The sequence below is a fragment of the Cercospora beticola genome, chromosome 6 (genome assembly GCF_033473495.1).
Source record: "Cercospora beticola chromosome 6, complete sequence".
NCBI lineage: Eukaryota > Fungi > Ascomycota > Dothideomycetes > Mycosphaerellales > Mycosphaerellaceae > Cercospora > Cercospora beticola.
In genome coordinates, this window is record NC_088940.1 from 2,232,661 (window position 1) to 2,249,917 (window position 17,257).

A 17,257-nucleotide genomic window follows, 5' to 3' on the forward strand; every position below is an offset into this window, starting at 1 on the left:
CAGCCCTGGCCGCCACGCAACAGGCACATATAGGATTGCAGAAAGGTCTCAGCGAAATCTCAAACAGTATATTCACGAAAACAGAGTTATTCATCTTTACTTTTGGACATGCTGTCAAGTTCCACTCATGCCAGAACTGCAGCTCACGACATCTACCAAGTCATGCTCTCATTATACCACCCAACCTCAACTCCCTCTTCACCCAGGATCTTCACAACCGCAGCTCGGCAGGCCTCACTGAACTGAGGCGGCCCACAAGTCAGAATTGCCAAACTCCTCGTCGCCAGATTGCGATGTCTCCGCATCACAGCTTCAATATCTGGCCTGCCCAGTATCACCTCATATGGCTGTCGATGCTTCGAACGACCTCGATGATGCTCTGCAATACCCTCTTCATCTTCCGCGTCAGCTGTCAAGTGGACAGTCATGTTAAGACGTCCGGCCTCGAGCACTGCTGCGAGCTCGTTCGCGCAAACGTCATCTGCTAGCTCACGCTGTGGGACGGCCCAGTAAATGTGCATACGGGTCTGAGAGTTCTTTTCGGCGAGAAAGTTCGCGTGTGAAACTGCTGTCGTGATGCCGGAGCCTCCGCATAGGACGAGCACTTCGGAGTAGGTTGACAGATCCAGCTTTCGGCCATACGGTCCTTCGAGGAAGACTGTCTGTTGTGCTGGCCCGAGTGAGGCTCTGGAAAGCAGTTTCCTTTGCATTCGGCCCGTCATGCCTTTGTATGGCCGTACGAGCAGCGTATGGGCAATCTCGCCGCCCACGGCGTATTCTCTTAAAGCCGGTCGGATGCTCAGATCGCTCTGTTTCTCTTTAATGACTTCAGTCGGCGACAGTGGTTCGGAGTTCGCAGCTTGCGGCCTTCGCCAAGAGCAAAGAGTGAATGGGTGACCTTCGTAACCGCGTAAGCCATCAGGTATGTACAAATAATAGTACACACCAGGTGCGATCCGTGTGTTGTCAAGAAAGTCCGTAATATCGAGCCGAACCATATCCATTTCTGGGTTGCAGGTAACAGTAGCCTTGACGCCTTTAAAGAATCGAGGCATTACAGATACCAGGACCAGGCTCTTGAGCCTCAGAATCCGATCCAGGACCCATATGGCTATGCACGGGTAGAGAAAATAGTTGAATTCGCCATCGAAGATGATGACATGGTACCAGGTTGTGACGAAGAAGAGGACTGACAGGCCGATGTGGACCACGAGGAAGGAATCATAGTACTTCTCGCGAAGGTAGTAGATCGATGCGAGAAGCATGAAGCAACCGATCACGGTCGCGGCAACTCCATTTCGCCAGTAGGCTTGGATTTTGTATGCGTCGTATACGTCGAAGAGGAGAGCGAAGGCTGTCCATGCCACGGAGTGGACAACGGCGTGAATGACGCAAATTCTGGCAACGAGACGATGGAATCTGGTGAAGGTTGCGAATGACCTGGAGACTGTTAGCGACTACTGCCGGATACAAAGTTTTCGGGAAACTCACCAGCCTGTCAACCACATAATGGGGTTGTTGCGAGAAGCAAATACCCAGACCATCGGCAATTGAGCAATTGACAAAAATCCAGTTCTGTCGCCGATATATCGTGCCCATTGGACCCTCTTGTCAGGATACCAGACATGTTCAGTAAAGACGCTGTACCCGGGGAAGCACATCATAAAATTGATCACCACGTACACGGTAAACAAAATGCTCTCGAGCCGCGGTGGTATCGTCCCAACGTTTCCGATCGCTACAGCTTCCTTGCTGCCAAAGGTCGCCGGGAACAGGAGATTTCTGCGAACATACAACCACAAGGTGGACGACGTGTCATCTGCAGCTTTCCTAGTCGACTGCTGAACTCGATACGTTATGCCAGTTGCAATCGCGGCGATCCAGAATAGCGCGAGCAGAAACGAGAAATTGAAGCCAAGATCCCATGCTTTGTAGAATGTTCTCACGGTGCGTGTGGCGCGTGCCTGCCATTCGGCATCCGGGATAGCGGGTACAACGAGCGGCGTTTCAGCAGTGGTGTGCGCTGCGGTGTGGTCGAGCACGAGTATATCGCGCAATTCTGATTCTGGCAATGCAGCTTCCTCGACGGTCGGGATGCGAATTCCCACTTCATCGCAAAGTGTTGTTAGCGTTGTCAGGCCAGCATGTCTCTCTGCTACAGTGCAATATGTTTGTGCGCAGTAGAAACCAGAGTTTATCTTCAGCGTATTGGAGCATCGGTCTACTTTCCAGTCTTGGCTATCATTGCTGGCGGGTTTGTAGTCGAATGTAATGGCATTGATGGCATTGAAGCAACCTGAGACAATTAGTGTCTTGGTTACGTCTTCCGCTAAGCATGAATCTCACCTTCAAAGCAGTACTGATCCACGCGTGGATAATAGTTCTTGTACCAACTGTACTGTTGTGTCTTGTAAGCTTCAACCTGTACGGGTGCTGTGGTAGATGCCAGTATTGCAATAGCAGAACTCCAGCTGGAGATCGTAGCTAAACGAGGCGCCATGTTGATGTATGAGACAGGATACGTTGGACAGGTGAGGTCGATGTTGGCAGCGACGGAGTCGGCGGGACGCGGCTGCCATTTCCTGATGCCCGCTGACAGGGCAAGGTTATCCTGTACAAGCTCTGAGGCGTGTTGACGGCGCTTGCTTGGGTATGCTAGACTAGGTTCTTGCTGTTGTTACGCTGTATAATTTGGAAGAGAATTGATCGGGTGATTCTGACACCATCCGATGAGCTCGCCTCCTTTGTAAGGCCATAAGGCATACGCTCTGAAACTAGAATAATGATGTTAAGATCGATGTGCGTGATTGCTGTCAGAAGAATTAAACGGCTTCCCAGTAATGTCGCACGACCTTAGCAATGCATCTTTGGTCCTAGACGGCTGCATCTCTTAGCAGCGGGCAAGCAACCAGCTGATTTGTCTTGCTGCGATCTGTGAGGACCGACCCCTCGCTGTCTGCAGGCACAACTGACTGCCGAATTTCAACAATGACAATGAACCGTTAGCTGCGAATTCTTAGTACGCCAAACGCCACACCTGCAGATGGACCTGGGCCAATTCTCATAGCTCCTGCGCAGCTTCTACTGCAAATCGGACCAGAATACGAATCCGTGGGGCAGTTTGGACAGAGATTCATTTGCTTTGGACCGGTGTAGTTCTACCCACCCGCGGACTGGTCCAGAGCACACTGCGCTTGCCTACACGGGCATCGCCACGCATGGGGCAGCCTATCGTCACCAGAAGGACATTTTGATGTATATCACAACAGCTTCTGGCGCGTGGGTGGACGCTGTCACAAGAGCAAATTCAGGCTGAAATGCATCTGATGAGCATGTTTGCGTAAGTGAAGAGGGCGGTGGAGTGTACAGCCTGGTAGCACTGGTGGCTCCTGGAGAGCCATTGAATGTCCACAAGACCGGATCGGGAGGCCTGTGCGATGTATTTGCCGGTATGATCTTCGAATCATCCGTAGGGCTGAGCACTGTGGCAGCGGCTCATGTTAATACTACACGTGTCGATAATGTCCTTCTTACGCTCTCATCACAGATCGTGACCCATGGAGGCCGCATATGCCTCTTTGGTGCTCACTGGCAGTCGGCGGTAGCAAACAATTGCTCCCGAATGAATATCCGCCATTCATGCTTCAGGTCACATTGCTACTCAGCCCTACGGCTAGTGAGCCATGGTCCTCCAGCGGAAGGTCACCTGCTTTTGCTCCTGAAGGCTGCTTCGTGCGTTTGTGAGCCTCCCGTGTAGCGTTGGAGATGCAGGCTCAGTGTCGGAAGGCGTCTGATAGTCGCATGTCTTCTAAGCGTCATCATCTGAGCAGGTTGACCTGCTGTACGCTTCGCTGGCACCGATTTTGACCTATTGGAAGGAGGGCTGAAGACGGCAGCTTGCATCGCGGTATGCGGATGGAGTCCGACAGGCAGTGCCTTGTGCCTCTCCGACTGCAAACGTGGAGTCGCCTGCATCAGAAGCAGCCACCGCAGCGATGAATAGTCGCTGTGCGCGGAAGCGTCTCAGGCCGGGCGTGCCACACGTCTGGGCAGCGTCGATGTCTTGAATCGTCCCACGGTGCGCGGTTGGCGGCATTTGCAGCTCTGAGTGGACCAAACGAGGCGCAGCGGCGTCTCGTCGCAGATGCTTCTGCTCTCTTCTTGCTCCCCGTCCCACCTCGCAGGAACGGCGCGGCCTCGTGGATATCGCCTTGCTGCATCGCGAACTCTTGCATCCTGGTACATTGTGCGAACCGTCGACGCGTGTGCGACGAGCCGGCGCGAGATAAATGTGTCGTCCTCCCACTGGCCAAGATTGGACTCCAGTCGCCACGAGTCTGCAAGGGCCCTCACTCGGCACCAAGATCTGCAGGCACGAGCACAGTCGAGAATGAGCTGCTTTCCGCGATCCAGTCACCCTCCCACAGCCTGGCAGAGCTGGCAGACGGAGCAGTATGCCCACGGCAATCCTGTATATACCAGCAATGGGCACGCAATGCCTGGCGACTACACGCAGAGCCAAATGCACGTCCCAATGACGCCGCCGCCGCCGTACGATCCCGTCCAGAACCAGTATGACTACGGACAACAGCCGAGCAGAGCATTCTATCTGCGGCCCGTGCAGAGTCAGCAACGGGTGCATGTGCCTGCAGAAGCAATAGCAAGACAAGATGGCAGACTTCGAAGGCAGGCATCGGCATGGGCATCTACAGTCGACCTTGGGCAAGTGTATCAGAACACCGGATCACAGCAGCAAGCATGGCAGAGTAGTGTGAATCTCAGTGCACCCCCTCTGCCAACGCGACCAGCTCCAAGACAGAATGATTGTCCTCTAGTACAAGCCATGAATCAAGGCTCGGCTTTGTGTGACCGAGTAGCAAATGTTGCGGCCAGAGTGAACGATGTTTTCGCGCGGATCGACGACAGCGAAAGGGAGAGCGACGACGAGCTCGAAGAAGCTACGGGAGGACTCATGACGATCAACGAGAACGAGCCTACCAGCAGAAGCAAGTCCTCGCCTCTAGTAGACTTCAAGAAGACGTGGATGTATGCCAATTCTCGTCTACCGCCGTTCATGCTGCCCATGAAGATCTACATTCCCACATGGCAAATCATCTGCATGGTGGCACAAGCTTCATCAGATGTATACCGCAGACCACGACGAGGCGAGCGAGAAGACTTCGTCGAGGCAGATTGGCAGCGAGGCACGAAGGCCATGGTCATCAAAACGCGTCCCGTTGATGATAAGAACATCATCGTGCTCGCGATTCGAGGCAGCAAAACATGGAATCCCGTCGACTGGGCCATCAACTTCAGAACACTACCCACTGAACCTAGTGGCTTTCTCGATGATACTGGAAATGCTGTTCACGCTGGTTTCCTGCAGATAGCCCGCGCCATGGTCGCGCCCGTCGCCTCTCGCCTGCGAAGTATGCTCGAGCAAAGCTACGCCCGTGGCCCTCCCTCACTGATCCTCACCGGACACAGTGCTGGCGGAGCAGTAGCAAGTCTGCTCTTCATGCACATGATGTCGACGAGCTTCGAATCCGAACTGAACGATCTCACAGGCTTCTTCAAGCGCGTGCACTGCATCACATTCGGAACACCGCCCGTCTCTTTCCTTCCACTGCAGAAGCCATCAGGAAAGCGATACGAACGCAACATCTTCCTTCACTTCGCAAATGAAGGCGACGTCGTCGTCAGAGCGGACAGATCCTACATGAGCACCATCGTGCGAATCGTAGCTGCTCCTTCACCCATGTCAACCCCAACCACGACGAACACATTACGAAAATATGCTTCACGACAGACAATGAAAGGCGGATACCAACCTGGAAACAAATACCAACCACCACGATGGGAAGTCCCACCGGCTACTCTTTCGAATGCGGGCAGAATGGTGTTGTTGCGAGAGAAACCCGGCAGCAAACGAAGAGCTATCGAAGCTGTGCAGGTAACGGATGAGGAATTGAGGGATGTAATCTTTGGTGATCCGGAAATGCATCGGATGGAATTGTATAAGCAACGCATTGATGAACTTGCTGTTGCGGCTGTGACAGGACGTGACGATGGATGAACAGGACCTTTGCGACATTGGAGACGCAGGCCATATGGTGGATATAATAATGATTAATGCCAGATGAATGAACGGAGCGATAAGCTGTATGATGAAGATTCAATACCTTCACTGATCCTTGATCTCGTCTAATCATCTACACGTCTAAGCATCGTTCCTCTCTTTCTTTGCCTCTTTCTTCCCTACCTATTCGCCCTTCCCGCCACCTATAGGATGGTACCAAACCCAAAAGTCGTCTTGATACTCCGAATGTAATACTCATCCCAATTCCTCTTGGTCGGCTCCTCCTGCCCAATCGGCACACCCTCCCAATCCACCCTCATAATCGTCACAGCATCCACATCATTCTGCTCAAATCGAATCTTCAACGTACTGTAATGTCCCTGCGGCCACTGCGCCAACCTCCACTTCTGCTCCAAATACGTCGGCTTCTCGAGTTTCACGTAGCTGCCTGAGACATTTCCGCCAAAAATCTCGAATTTCCCGCCTTCGTGGGCGCCTTCGAAGAGTTTGGGCGCACCGCGGGTGAAGGCTGCGATCCGTTGGGGGTCGGTGAAGACTTCGTAGACTTGGTCGGCTGTTGTGCGGAATTCTTGTTGGTCGGAGAGGGTGGTTGTGTTGACGACGGAGGTGTTGCCGTTGTTGGTTGTGGTGGTTGTGGAGGCGGATTTCTCGCCGGATTTGTTGATGCCGGAGTTGCTGTAGGTTTTCGCTGCGGTGAACTTGGCGGAGGGGTTTTCGCCGGGGGCGTGCTGGACGTCTTTGCCGTGTTCTGCGATCAAGGCTGGACCGAGCTTTTGAAAGTGTGAACGAAGTTGAGGGGTGATTTCTTTGCGGACGAGCTCTTTGGCGGGTTCTTTTTCGAGGGATGAAGAGTAGAGCTCTACTTCGAACTAGAAGAACGCTGTTAGTACTGTGACTCTGACTGATCGACTGGCTGATCGGGTAGAACATACGACATATTCGTCCTCTTCTGTGTCGTGTGCGACCTCTGGTATCGTGATTGTTCCGCTCACGTCCTTCGTGCCTTCGCGCTCTTCTTTGGTTCCGTCGTCATTTTCGTGCTCTTCTTTCACTGGGATATTGCCCGTCCACTCCAATTGTAACCGCACATCGAAGATGGTGATGACCTTGCCTTTCCGCTGTGCGACTTCCACATCACCGTCCATGCTCAGCACTTTGCTGACCTCTGCATTGACGCCATTCTTCTCAGCTTTGATGCCTACCAAGTCCTTGTCGAGGTAGTCCTTAGTCCAGGTGGAGACGTCCTTGTTGACCCAGTGCCAGTTGTTTGGGTTGTGGAGGACCATCTTGGTGGGGTGGTGGGGTTACTGGAGGGGACGATTTGTTTCGAAGAGAAGAATCGTTGGAATCTGATAGGGTACACCTGGACATTTAGTCAACATCATGCTTGCTATATGCGAAGGTACAAGCCAATGGCCAGCAGAGAAAGATAGCAGGGAAGGATGAGGTCTTGAGCCATGCTAAACGAGGATTGTAGAAGTGCAACATCTCGTGTGGTGTGAGGAATACCGGCGTGATTGGATTGGACCATGAAGAATATGCACTCACCTTTCAAAGCATCTGAAAGTCGTCAGTGAGTAACAGAGCAGACCACAGCTTCAAACATATTCTCAGAAGCTGCGTTTCTAGAATCACGACGAAGCACGCGTGCCTGAGTCGGCAAAAGGAAAGGCCGAGCCGAGGTGGCTTGTGGCTTGCAGATCCACCTCCACTTCTACGCGCTTCCTTTCTCTTGCCCTTCATCACGAGAACGGTCGGCAATGGGACTTTCATCTCCTGCTATACAGAGTACTCGCTCGTGCCGAAGACCATCTCTCAGCAATGGCTCGACCCGGTTATGTGCTGTGAGCGAACAATCGGCAAAATGCATCTGAAGTTAAGTGAAGTGAAGCCGAAGTAGCGAGAAGCGGCGTGAAGTGAAGCAAACGATGATGGGAACAAGCAGCCATTTTGTCGTGCAGCAAACTGAGCGACGCGGCTCGTCCTTAACAGCGGATACATCAGCGCTGTCTACTTACCACCATCGTCTGCAGTTCTCCGCACTGACTGCACAGGACATTCGAACAAGATGGCCGAAATGGAGCAACAGAAGCACTCTGTTGTCGATCACTTTCGCGCCGCGTGTGCCGCTCAGAAGCAACAAGCCGACCAGCTGAAAGGAAAGCCACGCAACCAGCTGCCTTTCCTGAGCAGGGATGCAATTCTTCAAACTCTCAAGGCTGGCCACGAGCAACAATTGCAGACGGCGGACTCTGCTGAGAACAGTCTACATGTCTTGATCGTTGGGCATCCTTACCCAGCATGCTCCAAGTCAGTACGAGAACTCGATTGTACGCTCTCAATCAAGGACATGCTTCTCGAGACCCGGCACGATGGAAGGGCCATCATCTTACGCCGCTTCGGTTCCGTTGTCACGAATGCTGTCGGAGGCACATACGGTGTGGAGGATGCTGAGGGAACCACCGAGCTGCTTCTGGTAGATGCTTTCAACTTTGCCGGAGACGATATCCTTCCGGCTGGCGCAGCTTTCGCCATCAAGGAGCCTTTTTGCAAAGTCGATGGCAGGGGCGATGCTCGCATCAAGGTTTCTCACCCGACCGATTTGGTTCTTTTGGACCCTGTGGATCAAGTGGTCCCACTTCATTGGCGCATCGATGGACTTGCAGTGTCCGACGCTATGGCCTCGACAGTGGTTCAGACAGACATTGAGATCACCGGAAGCGTCAAGGACCATTCTGACGAGACTGACCAGACGGAAGTGCGTAGCACTCCACAAGCGGGACGAGGGTTGTTCGCAGCAAAGTCCTTCAAGCTCGGGGATCAGATTCTCGCTGAACGCGCAGCATTCTTGATGTCCGTGAAGGATGACAACACTTATCACGCTCTCAAATATGACCTGAGCAGGAACATGATGACGGATGATCGTGTTGGTGCGCCTTACAAAGAGCTCGCACGAAAGCTCCTGCACGATTCCACCCTGGCTTCCAAGGTGTTCGATCTTTACTCAGGAGCTATCACAGCGCCCTGCGACGCTGAGATCCGCGTCGATGGCAAGCCTGTTCTCGATATCTTCCATATTCACGAGGTATGGGCCACAAACGCGATTGCATGCCCGGTATCTGTTGAGGACAAGGCATTTCCCGGCCGCCTCTCCGAGGACATCGCATCAGCTTCAGGGCTGTGGTGTCGCACAGCCTACTGCAATCACTCCTGCATGCCGAACGCAGAAAAGAGCATCAAGAATGGCGTGCTGACCCTACGAGCAACTCGCACCATAAAAGAGGACGAGGAGATTACCATCTCATACGGCGAATTCAGCAATCTGGCCGAGAAACAACGCGCTCTCTACCGCATCTGGGGCTTCAAGTGCGAGTGCGAGCTATGCAGAGCAGAGGGGCGTGACACAGAAGATCTCTTGAACCGCCGCGAAGCTCTCCGGGCTCGAGTCTCTGCTCCATTGCCCGCGAAGCTCGATGCCGCTTTGGTCTCCGACTCGAAAGCTCTGGTCACTGACGCTGAAGCAACATATGCCGAGTACGACGACAATACACTGCCACGTCTTGTCGTAGCAGAAGCATACTCTCGCCTTTTCGCAATCTATTCCAAGCTACTCGATTTCGATGCGGCCGAGAAGGCCCTGCTCAGCATGCTCAAAGCCCTTGCCGTTCTTGACTTGTCATCAGCAGGAGAGGTCGTCCCTCTGGGTGGCAATCTGGAAGAGATCACAGTCACGAATGTCCTCCTTCTTGCGGACTTGCAGAAGAAAGCTGATCAGGAAAAGGTGGCACAGAAATTGGAGGAGTTTGCTCAGAAGGTTTACTTGACGCTTAACGGCGATATGAGTGGCTTCGAAAAGCTTGTCCTGCCCGTCATCCCAAGCTACGTCGACAACGGCGGAGAAAAGTGAGCAGGGGCACCCGTTGAGCCATGGCACCAAGCTTCTATCAGTAGGTGTGATCATGGACTTGCTGTGCACTTATGTGCTTCACGGCGACGCTTCCGAAATAAGTAGCTGTGTATTCGCTACCAATAATAACATAACGCTACAAGGACTCAAGGTCCATTTCAGTTCTCCCACTGTTACTAGTTTGCTCTTTTGTCTGTTCTGACGTTTGTGAAAAAGTACGAAATAACCTTACCCTCGGCTACTGTTCTTCATGCTTACGGACAGCTTGCAATTCTTTCTTGCTAGAGCACAACATTGACCAAAGCTCCTTCCGTGGACGAAGTTGATCGCGCGAAGTGATCTCGAAATGTGCTGCGGCGGGATTTCTGTGTGCTGTCAGCCCTTGCCGCTGTCGCGGAGTTGACAACTGTCGCCAACGATCAGCTTGTTGCGAAAGAATCACATCTTTTCGGTCAGCTGAAACCAGCCTTTTCTTTTCCTGCTTTTCTCCCACTGCGATTATGTGGCTCTGTTTCACACTCAAAGGCCTCGCTGGTCCTGGCCACAGCTTTTCTTGGTGGTGGACAGCGTTATTTCCCCTGCACTTTGGGTTCTTCATCGAACAGTTTCATGTCTCACTGGCGCCCAAAATGGCCGCGAAACATAGTGCAGATGCGGTATTATGAAATCGCATCGCCGCTCTACGCTCTTCATCGGTGCGTTGATTGCTCTCAACATGAGCCAATTTGTTTCCCCTGATGCTCTCGTCGAGCATGGGTATGATATCCGTTGCGCGTTGGCGTAAAGGGTTCAGCCTTCATGGACCTGGACCTTGTAGTGCGGGGTCCAAGTTTTGCTGGAAGTCTCGTTGCCAGTCTTGTGGCTGCGCGCTGGAAGCTCCTGATCTGGTTGGGTTCGAAGACGCATCCGGTGTTACTTTCTCTCGCAATACAGCTTCAGCTTCACCAGCCAATTGTTCCCAGCTGTAGCCCGAGCGAAGCTTCGCTAGGATCATAGAAGCATCTTGGTCGGAACTTGTTGCCATGTAATGCAGGAGGTCTATGGCGCGGGAGAATGTGTGTCCTGCGGCCAGATTATCTGCTCGCTGTTGTTCGGAAAAGTCGAAGACCGAGCCGGCTGACGAGTTGCCCGAGTTGACAGAGAGCGACGACGGTTTTGAGGCTTCAGCTTCGGCTTCGAGCTGATTGACCCTATCCTGTAGCAATCCGTTCTCTCGACGCATGGCCATGCCGCGACTTTCGCCTTCTTGAGTTTCGTAGATACATGGCTCCCCTTTCTCAACGCAGTTTGCGCATTATGGACGTCCTCCGTCGCACTGAATAGCTTATGAGAAATTTTCATCACTCGAGAGCGGGGAATGAAAAGACACATACGCGAGTTTTCCTTCGTCGACACGTCCAACAAGCCACTTGCAACATTTTAGGTCGATCTGCTGATCCTGGGCTTCGCTTCTGTCGCTTCTTTGTGCATTGATTGTCTGCCATTCTTCCAAGACATGTACCGCAGGATCAGGGTTGATTCGCTTTATGGTTGGATTTTAGGTATGGATTGGAAGTGGCAAACTAGGTGTGCCGATAAGTCGCTTGCGTTGAACCGCTTAGCATCCCTGCTCGCTGCCTGAGCTTCTGACTGGGCAATGTTGAGCGAGGAGGCTCTGCTGAACTTCGAACTCATATAATGAAACAGGACGGATTCACAGGCTGCAGACGCAAACTCCGAGTTCTTGCCCGATCAGTGCATTGCGACGGCTTTTGTGGGCCTCGGAACTGTGCAGGTGAGTTCTCGGTCGCCTCCCGGGAGATGGAGTCGGTTCTGCCCACGTGCAGGAGCGAGCTTATGGCACTGTGGCGAAAACGTAGAGATTCTGCATTGGCTGATTGCAGTAACACACTGTTTGAGCGATATCCTGCCTTCTTCGACGACGTTCTTACCGCCGCATCGACAGTTCTGTGTAGATGCAGTTCACATGGTCTGGCAGACGCTCTTCTCCAGACGCTTTTCAGCTTCTACAGGTTCTCAACAGAGGTAAGGACGGAGGCAAATCGTTATGGGCCTTCAACGGCGAGCATGGCCCTGCGCGTGCCGTGAACTCGCAAGATCTTGACTGGCATTGGACTGCACGACTTGAGGTACGCTTGCGAAGCGAAGATTGCCCAACACAGCAAGGAGATCATGCAAAATGCAGGCGATCGACGATGCTTCGGAACTTCATCCGATGACAACTCTGCTCGGCGTATGCTGTGCGCAACGCATGCCAGTTCCGTGAGTACAGCGAAAGTTCATGAAAGTATGTGCCATCCTCCCGAGTGCAGTTTAAACTGTTGCGTAATAGGAGGTATCATACTCCTGCGAAGCTGCTTGGTCATGCGCCTAAATCCGCTTCCACAAGCTACACCTCCGGGAAATGCAGCATGGTTAGACGCAGGAGTGTTGGAGCATGAGATGGACTTCGAAAGACGCAGAAATGTCTAGACCGTGCTCTATGTGAGATCTTCAGGCCACATGAGGCGACACTCTTCGGAGGGGACAGAAAAGATGGACGGTTCTGCTGCTTGCATGTGGAGGAGTGAGTCCTGCGGAAGAGTTACATTACAAGCCTGTCCCGTCTGATGGCCACTTTCCAGTGCCGTTCGCAGCAGTCCCGGGCCGTTTGTCTCATGTCAGCGACTGCGGAAAGCTGCGACTCCCTGTGTGACAAGTAGCCGTGTAGACGCCCTCCAAGCACCAAGATGGCACATTGTCCAGTATACCAATTGGCATCGATGCGCGTCCGTACGAGCATCTCCATACATCGCAGCTTGCAACTTTCCTTCCTTGCCCGAGAGTCGCACAGCATGTACTTTTACATGATGATTCGTATCATCTGTTCTCCTAATCAATTGCCTCAGAACGCCGCCCGTGCCGCTAATGGTATCATTCGTCTTCTGTACATTTCGCCTGTCGGCGATGCTCTAGTGTCCACCGCCACCAGAATACTTTATTTTCTCTTGTGTGGGCCAATAATTTGTGGGTAGAATCTCGACAAGTGGTGGTTGATTGAGCTTTTGGATTGCTGCGTCGCCTTTCGAGCATCCATGCATCCTCGTAGTTGTTGTTCCAGAGCAGCACAACCTGCTGCACTATAACCCGATGACGCCCAGCATCCTGAGAGGTCAGTTAGCCAGATGCGACTGCTTCATGATACACCATGCGAGCGTACCTAGCATGCTGCTCATGATGCCCAGACATGGGTTTGCTTCGCCTTTGTTGGGCTTGCGAACGCGGAGTTTCGGTAAGGGAGGGAGCTTCGGCGTCGTTGTCTGCGCAGCCCTGGCCAGAGCCTCACGAGATGTCTTTCCGGCCACCATTTTGACGGATGTGGTGATGTTCGCTGCTCAGCGCACTCACAAGCAGTGGACGACTCCCGCGGCGTGTGTCTCGATTCAGATGCAAGTCACATGCTAGCGTGTTTTTGGCGAGACGCTGTCGCCTGGGCACGGGCACGAGCTTGTTGTTTGGGGTTCCACTTTCGCCGCGCTCTCAGGCACAAACACACTCCACACGCGCCGCTGCACGTCCGACCGCAACAAGGAACCATGGACGCGGACACGACATCTATACACGACATCCATACCGGTCCCACCGATGCAATGCTCCCCACCGCCACGAGCTCCGACGACGACTCCGCCGCCGCATCGGCGCAACTCGAGTGGGACATGGGCGATGCCGCTGCGCTTGCGCCAAATCTTGTTCACATCGCAAAGGTGCAGCGCGCGTGGGAGCGCAAGCCTGCATCGCCGTTTGCCAGGCGACGATTCAAAGTCGGGAAGATCATGAAGCGGACTGGGTCAGGCAACACACTCGCACCTCCCGGCATGTTTAACGTGCACATTCGCGAGCCTGCAAACACAGGCGCCACCGAAGGCACGCCGCTGAAGGCGGTCAAGAAGATGCGCGTTGGGAGCGGTGCGTCGGATCGCACATCGAGCATTGTCAGCAACTGGGACGGGCGGGGCAGTCCGCAAAATCGCAGAATCGTGACGAGAAGTGGTCGTGGCGATGAGCAACTAATTGCATTGGCGGACGAAGACGAGGATCAAGATTGCCCAACAAATGATATGGACGTGACCGCACTTGTCGCCGACAACGCACTCGAACGCGAAACCCCAGACGACCCTGAAGGAACCATGATTGAGATCCTCGATGAGAGCGGTATGAAGATGGACCTTGCTTCTAATGACGTGGATGACGACGAATGGACCGATGAAAGTGATGATGCTTCGGACTCAGACGACATTGACCATACACCTGATCAGTCAGAAGCCGCGCCCCAGCAGGATCGATCTACTCCTCCAACGACACGTTGCGAAGAGTCTCTCGCCGAAAGCGATGTCGATGATGATGCCACAGAAGTGGACGACGAAGAAGAAAGCGCGAGAGGATGGCAGAAGCTACGCGATGAGCTGCCTGAGGAGAGGAGAAAAGAAGCTAAATCCTTGGGCATTCCGCTCGGCGAGTACCTTCGACGCTTCTCTCCTAGCTCTTCGGAGTCAAGAAAGGGCGACACGACAGATCTACGTGAGAACTCCGGCTCCACAGATGCCACGGACAGACTATCGAAAGTGCTGTCGAATGACCAGACGAGCTTACCACCCGGTTTCGTCTCACCTGCCGTCGCCCGAAGACGCCCGATTAGCCAGGTCAAAGCGCAGAACGCCAGTCGACGGAGGACACTTCCAAAGGACTTTGCAGCACGACAAGCGGCCGTGCAAAACGACGCGCAATCTGACTCCAGGTATAACGTTCCTGATGAGCAGCACGATTCTCCGCAGGAAGACGCTTGCGTTCTCACCCCTGAGCAAGCTTACATCAAGCAGCAGCGGCAAACAACATTTGGGCAAGAAGATAGCATGGAGTCAACCGAGAGTCTACCTACTCCGACGTCGAGTCCGTCGGCCCGTGTCCCAGATGACTCTACGGCGGCCAGGTTCTCTAGTCCAGTCCCCAGCATCGCTGGATCACATCCGCGGTTACCACTTCGACGTTCGCCTAGAAGACAGTCCAGCAGCCCCTTCAAGCGGAAAAGTATCTTGAAGTCCACGCAGAAACCTCATTTGATTGCTTTCACACCCATCAAGAGGTCCGAGCAAGCCGCTTTCCGTGGTGATAGTTCGCCCTTACCTTTTGTGCCATCAGGGATCGCAATTGGAGATGATAACCCTGATCGAGCCGCACGATCATCTTCTGCACCACCGGAGGAGCCACAGATGTCACCGCGAAGACACCAGCAGCCGCGCATATCTGACGACACTGCTTTGCTCGAAGCGTTTCTCAAGCGGGCTTCTGAGAGCAAGAGCGTTAAGCGGGTGTCGGACACGGCAAGACGCGAATCCTTTGAGAGGCAGGCTGAAGGATCAGTCGTGCCCCAAGCGCTGGCCAGCAGTTCCCTTGTACAAGTCGCGCCGACCTCGAAGGATGTGTTGGGAGATCTGGACCCTAACAGCCCATCTCCGCGCAAGGCGTCCATGACACTTCACGTTGCGATGCACAATCAGCCGTCGAATGCCGAAGATCCAATTTCAGACGATCATGACGAGGATGAACTTGCTTCACAGACAATCCAACGCCCAAGGCCCACAGCGAGTCGCAAAAGCGGTCGAACCAAGAAGAAGCCCGAGACTTTGTCAGCGAGCACGTACTCGGGGCCGGCAAAGATCTCCATCAAGGGCAGAAGTGAGGGCGTTGTGCTCAAGCAGACGGAGGCTCATAGGTTGGCCATGGAGACCAGGAAAAATACTCAGGGTAACAAGAAGGGTGCTGTCATGCCATTGGTGCGACTCAAGACCTTACGCGAGGAAGCGGAGGCTTTAGCAAAACGCAGTCCCGAACTTGGAAGCGACATGATGGAGATTGAAAAGCCAGCAGGACGGAAGGGCATCACGTGGTCCGAGACTTTGGTGTCATTCTACCAAGGCGAGGAGCCTGAAATCAGCATAATGACGGAAGATGCTTCACTAGATCCACTCTCGTCACAGGATGACACCGTCACTGGATTGGAGGCAGGAATTGTGACAGAAGCACCGCCTGCCAGGGCAACGCCTAGCAAACCGAGAATGAGACGTCTGAAACCATCAAGGACTGCGAGCACGCCTGTCAAAGCTAAGCCCGTAGCTGGGCAATCGGCCCCGGTGACCGAAGGTGAGACTCAGGCGGCCACGACCACGGACAAGAAGCCCAGATCCTCAACGTCAGTAAAGCGACAGGTCTCACGCATCGCGACACCTGCGAAGCCGAAGCGAGGTGCGCCATCAAATGTTGACGACGATGACACAGTCGTGGCCGGTGACGATACTCTGCAGTTCATTGTGCCACCTGACGCCTCTTCAACCGTTCAAGATCATCCTGTGGCTAAGTTGAAGAGATCTATTCCAACCCCCGCGTCTAAAAGGACGACCGGGACCAGGCTGCCAGCGCCGACTGCCACGCTTCCCACTACCGGCAAAGAGAACAACCTCATCGCATCTCCACCTAAGAAGCGGATGACGAAGACGTCCGCTCACGCTGCTGCGGCGCCTATGAAATTGGGACAGTCAGGCGAGCCTAGGAGCCTTGCGGCTGCTCCAAAATTTGACATTCAGAAGGCATCCAAAGGCCGCGCAGGGAATGATGGGCCCGAGGCAAGCTTAATATCCAGCCCACCAAAGAAGAGTGCACGTATGCTACCAGGGAAGGAGGTGGCAAGGGGCATCGTGCTCGGTGTTGGAGTAGGGGTTGAAGATCAGGACATCAAGCATGGTGAAATGTCATTGAAAAGCCCAGCCAAGAAAAGGACTACCAGGCGGATGATCAGCTAAGGCGGTCGGCCCCATGTTCTGTTGCACCATCTGCAGATCACCACTTTCATGGGCGACCCTCTTGCACGAATGAAATCGACTGCAAATGTGCCGGTTGCCATTGTTGGGCCTCATACACGATCCAACAGTTCGTCTTGCTAGCAAGTCGCGTTACAAGCGCGGCTGTTCCCACGCAGCTGACCACAATTTGTACGTATTTTTACTTCTCTTGACGAAGTCACGATGTCACGCCACACAATCCCTAGCCCATCCATTCCCCCACGAGTACGAGTGGAATTTCTCCTACAGTTTCGCATGACCTCAGGGCTGCGAGGCCGGTGCGATGCTCCAAGATTCCAGCCAAGAGTTCTTGGTGTCACAACCCTATACTCTTGATATGACAATGTTCGTAGCCACATGAAGGCCCATCGACCTGCG

General features: G+C 53.5%; 7 protein-coding genes across 7 annotated transcripts; 3 read left to right on the forward strand and 4 right to left on the reverse strand.

The window, feature by feature from the left end:
- Positions 1-152: 152 nt before the first annotated feature.
- Positions 153-2,500, reverse strand: RHO25_009950 (uncharacterized protein; the record flags this gene model as incomplete). The annotated part of the gene is made up of 3 exons (XM_023601471.1): positions 153-1,440; positions 1,492-2,296; positions 2,347-2,500. 3 exons carry the CDS (start codon positions 2,498-2,500, stop codon positions 153-155), a joined length of 2,247 nt encoding a protein of 748 aa, XP_023453407.1.
- Positions 2,501-4,495: 1,995 nt separating this feature from the next.
- RHO25_009951 (uncharacterized protein) lies at positions 4,496-6,076 on the forward strand (the record flags this gene model as incomplete). The annotated part of the gene is made up of 1 exon (XM_023601472.2): positions 4,496-6,076. The coding sequence occupies one exon, from the start codon at positions 4,496-4,498 to the stop codon at positions 6,074-6,076; it is 1,581 nt and encodes a 526-aa protein (XP_023453406.2).
- A 206-nt stretch (positions 6,077-6,282) lies between these two features.
- RHO25_009952 (uncharacterized protein) lies at positions 6,283-7,386 on the reverse strand (the record flags this gene model as incomplete). The annotated part of the gene is made up of 2 exons (XM_023601473.2): positions 6,283-6,969; positions 7,033-7,386. 2 exons carry the CDS (start codon positions 7,384-7,386, stop codon positions 6,283-6,285), a joined length of 1,041 nt encoding a protein of 346 aa, XP_023453409.1.
- A 782-nt stretch (positions 7,387-8,168) lies between these two features.
- Positions 8,169-10,007, forward strand: RHO25_009953 (uncharacterized protein; the record flags this gene model as incomplete). Its single annotated transcript, XM_023601474.2, has 1 exon — positions 8,169-10,007. One exon carries the CDS (start codon positions 8,169-8,171, stop codon positions 10,005-10,007), a length of 1,839 nt encoding a protein of 612 aa, XP_023453408.1.
- Positions 10,008-10,803: 796 nt separating this feature from the next.
- RHO25_009954 (uncharacterized protein) lies at positions 10,804-11,235 on the reverse strand (the record flags this gene model as incomplete). Its single annotated transcript, XM_023601475.2, has 1 exon — positions 10,804-11,235. One exon carries the CDS (start codon positions 11,233-11,235, stop codon positions 10,804-10,806), a length of 432 nt encoding a protein of 143 aa, XP_023453929.1.
- A 1,749-nt stretch (positions 11,236-12,984) lies between these two features.
- Positions 12,985-13,354, reverse strand: RHO25_009955 (mitochondrial 37S ribosomal protein mS37; the record flags this gene model as incomplete). Its single annotated transcript, XM_023601476.2, has 2 exons — positions 12,985-13,151; positions 13,207-13,354. 2 exons carry the CDS (start codon positions 13,352-13,354, stop codon positions 12,985-12,987), a joined length of 315 nt encoding a protein of 104 aa, XP_023453930.1.
- A 228-nt stretch (positions 13,355-13,582) lies between these two features.
- Positions 13,583-16,840, forward strand: RHO25_009956 (uncharacterized protein; the record flags this gene model as incomplete). The annotated part of the gene is made up of 1 exon (XM_023601477.2): positions 13,583-16,840. The coding sequence occupies one exon, from the start codon at positions 13,583-13,585 to the stop codon at positions 16,838-16,840; it is 3,258 nt and encodes a 1,085-aa protein (XP_023453931.1).
- Positions 16,841-17,257: the final 417 nt, after the last annotated feature.